Source organism: Phaethon lepturus, unplaced genomic scaffold (genome assembly GCF_000687285.1).
Source record: "Phaethon lepturus isolate BGI_N335 unplaced genomic scaffold, ASM68728v1 scaffold14776, whole genome shotgun sequence".
Lineage (NCBI taxonomy): Eukaryota > Metazoa > Chordata > Aves > Phaethontiformes > Phaethontidae > Phaethon > Phaethon lepturus.
The window spans coordinates 20,391-24,361 of NW_010548376.1; the positions used below are offsets into that span (position 1 = coordinate 20,391).

Sequence of the window (3,971 nt, forward strand, 5' to 3'; positions counted from 1 at the left end):
CAGCATTCAGATGGCAATTTTAACAAAGCTTGGGGGCTAGACAAGGGACAAAACGACTGAACTGAATGTTAATTACACTCTGCAGCCTTATTTTCTTTTGATTTGGAGCTGACTGGCAACTAAATTAACAAAAGTGTGACCATAACTGCTGCCCTATTTTCATTTAAAAGGAGAGCAGACTCTAAAAGGCTATCTTTACAAAGAAACAAGTGAGGTCTACTGATTATTGTTAAAGGGCACTGTCTTTAAAAACATAATAATAACAATAACCCCAAAAATACTCAATTCCCAACTGATGTGATAAATTAGTCACTGGCACATCCACCTTCTGATAATTCCTTGACTTGCGCTTTTAAAAATAAAATGTAACAAATTCAGCGTAATGATTACTTATAGATGGCAATTGTCTAATTTTTAATCATGTGACCACAGTACTTGCTTAGTTGTGTTTCCCCACAGCCTCTTTGGTATTAAACTAGAGAGGAATTGATTTTTGAAAACCAAGATGTTAATATTTCATGGGAAATGACTAATTTACTGTCTAATTTTTATTTTGCTTAGGCATTCTTGACTCTCATGAAAGCATTTAGTTTGATAAGGTTCATTTACAGTACTTGTATTTTGTAATAATAACAGCAAGATGCTTTCTCATCCCTTCCCCTCACCCCTCTCTGCCTTGTAAGGAAGCTGCAGCTGCACTAAGTTGTATTTGATCCTTGTCATTGCTCCATCCTTTTGCACCTGCAGCTCTGTTGGTCTCATCTTAACACCTGGCACCATGAATTATCCTCTTTTTATTCATAGTCAGTTGCAAATCCCATTTAGAGCTAAGCGGTATATATTCTGGCAGTCAAATGACCATAAATGTCAGAATGTATTTCTCAAATGTAAATATAACCAAATAATTATATTCAAAATGCTGTGAAACTTTGCGGCACAGAATGTCCTGTAATATTAGCATGCATAATCTTAAAAAGCTGTGAACAACAGCTTTCAGGATTCTCTATCTGAAGTGTGAATTGTGGACAACATAGGCAGTAAAACTTTGCTTTAGAATCCTAAATATTGGATTTACTCTTTATACAAATCACAGATTTAGTAATATTCATTTGTGCAGTTTACTGTAACTTTCTACATTTGGTTTTCAGTCTCTAATAACTGGATATTAAAAAAAAATTCTCTTTTGTTTAGAGCATTGTATATTTGTACTTGACCTACAGCATTGCGAAATAGTTGACAACATTTGTCAGTTTAGATGCCAGCCTCCTTGGAAGCAGTGCATTTAGACCACTGATACGGGGGGAGCAGTGTTCCTGCTTTTATACTTCAAATTTTCTGTGGTTTTAAAGTTATAACTGCTATAAGAACCAGAAAGCCTATAGACAACCAGTTTTTGTTCCAAAATTGTTGAAGATGGTTATTTGGGTATCATAAAAGGTTGTTTCTGTTCTAGTTGCTATTTAATACCAGAGAAGTTTTGATAGTACTACAGACCACCCTGTACTCAGTCACTGTCCTGTACCTCTCTCCTTTTCACACAAAAGCAGCTGCAAAACAAAGTTTTTCTAAAACCAGTCAAGAGTAAAATTCTTTCTCATTTGTCTTCCAGACACGAAGATCGATTGAGAAGTTATTAGAATGGGAAAACAATAGGTTATACCACAAGGTGAGTGCCGCAGGGAGCAGCTTCGTACTGTTGGAGTTTGAATTGCACAGTATGGAAACAGATGCTTTTGTTGAACAAAAAATATGAAAGGTGGACAAATGGGCTAGTCTGTGTGCTGCAATAAAATACAGCTCATTTTTCTTCTTTTTCTTTCCTCCTTGTCTAGCTGTGCTTGCATTGGAGACTAAGCAAAAGGAAATGTGAAACGAATAACATGATGGAATATGTAAGTTAAAGGGCTGTTTTGTGAGTTTCTCTATTAAATGATCATTTATTTTGCTTCTGATCTTATTCTTTTCGTGATTATTAATCAGTAAAGGTGTCAGGAGCTTAATCGCCTGAGTGCAAGGATTTTCTACGGTTCACAGATGCATGGTTTCATGTGCAGGACTGATTTATAAAGTTATGAATGACTTGAAAACAAGGCTTCACTGTGTTCTGAAAAATAATAAATTAATTGCCAAGATAAAATAGCTTGAACATGTGCTGATGGAGTGTGAAATTTTAGATGCTGTATAAAGAATAACCACAACTTTGGTTACGCAGCAAGTCAGATATGGCTGTTTTATATAATGCTAATCAAGTCTAAAAGTATGGAAGAAGACCTTTCAACTAAGCTGTTGGAGCTTAAGAAACCTTTAGCCTTTTTAGATTTTAACTGCCCCTTACCTCAACTGTCTTGAAAGTATCTTTATCTCCAATTGGTGTCACTAAAATATTTTTAAGTCAGTCTCTGGAGTTTTAACTTAACTTCAGTCTTTGGCTGACACTCCGTAAGACCTTCTTGGAAATACACAGTGAGAAGTTATGCGTGATTTAAAATGAATGATGTCCAATGTAGGATTTCACTTTGTTTAGCTTGCAAGCTTCTTGCTCTTTTTTGATGCTGTTTTTATTTCAATTTTCACAATATCTTGGAGGTACATAGAATAGGATCAAATTAAGCTGCCAAAATGTAAGAAACATTAGAATTTGCTTAACTTCTTGTAATGCTCTAGGAAGTAGGAGATAGGAAGTGTTAACTTCTAAAAATAAAGATTAACCTTTGAGAAATATCTAGTGTATTAGTTCTAACTTATCTGTGATCTTTCAGTACATGGTGCTTTGTCTATTCTTTGAAACAACAACGCTATCATGCATATAAAAATTTTGAAAGTGATTAAATAGTTGAAAATTATATTAATATAATCTTTTTCTTTTAGTCTTCCCATTTTTCCTGTTTCTACATTTGATCTTATTTCTAGCCTGAAACATAAGATCTCTAAAACGCCTTTTTTTTACAGAATGGCTCTATTCAGTTCACTGAATAAGTAGACTTTTTGTAACATCTATTTTACAAAATCTTTTGGTTTAAACATATTAGATGTGACGGAAAATGGAATAAAGAAAATTTCAGAGAGTAGATTTGAGCTTTACCTAAATGAAAGGGGTTTTATTTCACTGAAAATTTTGTTTTTCTACAGGAAAATGTTGTCCAATGTTTTGCAGACTCAACTGAAAGAAACCCACATACAATGCTAGTTTGTAAATAGTATGGCCCAGCAATGTTTACAGATGAACATTCATTCTATTAAATACAATTTAAAATCAGTTGGCCTGTTTACATTAATAATATGTAAGCATGGGCATATATTTTTACAGGATAAAGGTCAAAGATTTTATTTTCAATTTGTGAAACGTCTAAGTTTATCTTTCATAATTTTTTCCTAATAAAGTAAATGAATTACGTTAAAGAATAATTATGTAGTAGCTTATTTCAGTTTAGGTGTGTTAGGTATTGGTAAGCAAACTTTTCTGGTAGATAATAGCACTGCTGTTGTCTTCCATTTAATATACATTTGTTTTCTTTTTATACAGGTCATCCTTATAGAATTTTTACCAAAGACACCGATTTTTCGACCGGATTAGCATTTGATTTATTTATAGAGACTTACTCAAGTATGTTGTCTTTCCAATGGTGCCTTGCTTGGTGCTCTCCTGGTGGTGACATAGCATTGGTTCTACAGAATCTTGTGGTGTTTTCATTATTTTTTTTCTTTTTGTTTTGTTGTTTGTTTTTTTTTTTAATAAGAGCATGTTCTAAGTGCATTTGGTCAAACTCTGCAAAGTCATTTCACGCAAATGTTAACTACTACTTAAGTTATTGTTACTTTTACTACTTCTGTTTATTAATGTATCTTGATTTTCAAAGAGTCTTTTATATGTGTGCGCGCGTGTGTGTACATATATATATATTACTATAAATACACAGCTGAAAATGGTATACAAGTGAGCAGGTATTTTTTTATCCCAAAATGACACAACT

The 3,971-nt window shown here is 33.4% G+C and overlaps 1 protein-coding gene across 1 annotated transcript in view; it reads left to right on the plus strand.

The window, feature by feature from the left end:
* The window catches only part of LOC104623005 (cysteine-rich hydrophobic domain-containing protein 2-like), a 19,493-nt gene extending 15,919 nt beyond the window's left edge, over positions 1-3,574 (plus strand). The window contains exons 4-6 of the mRNA XM_010289946.1: positions 1,610-1,666; positions 1,833-1,892; positions 3,524-3,574. Of these exons, the coding sequence (XP_010288248.1) occupies positions 1,610-1,666; positions 1,833-1,892; positions 3,524-3,574 (168 nt within the window). The remainder of the gene's footprint in view (positions 1-1,609; positions 1,667-1,832; positions 1,893-3,523) is intronic.
* The last annotated feature ends 397 nt before the right edge of the window (positions 3,575-3,971 follow it).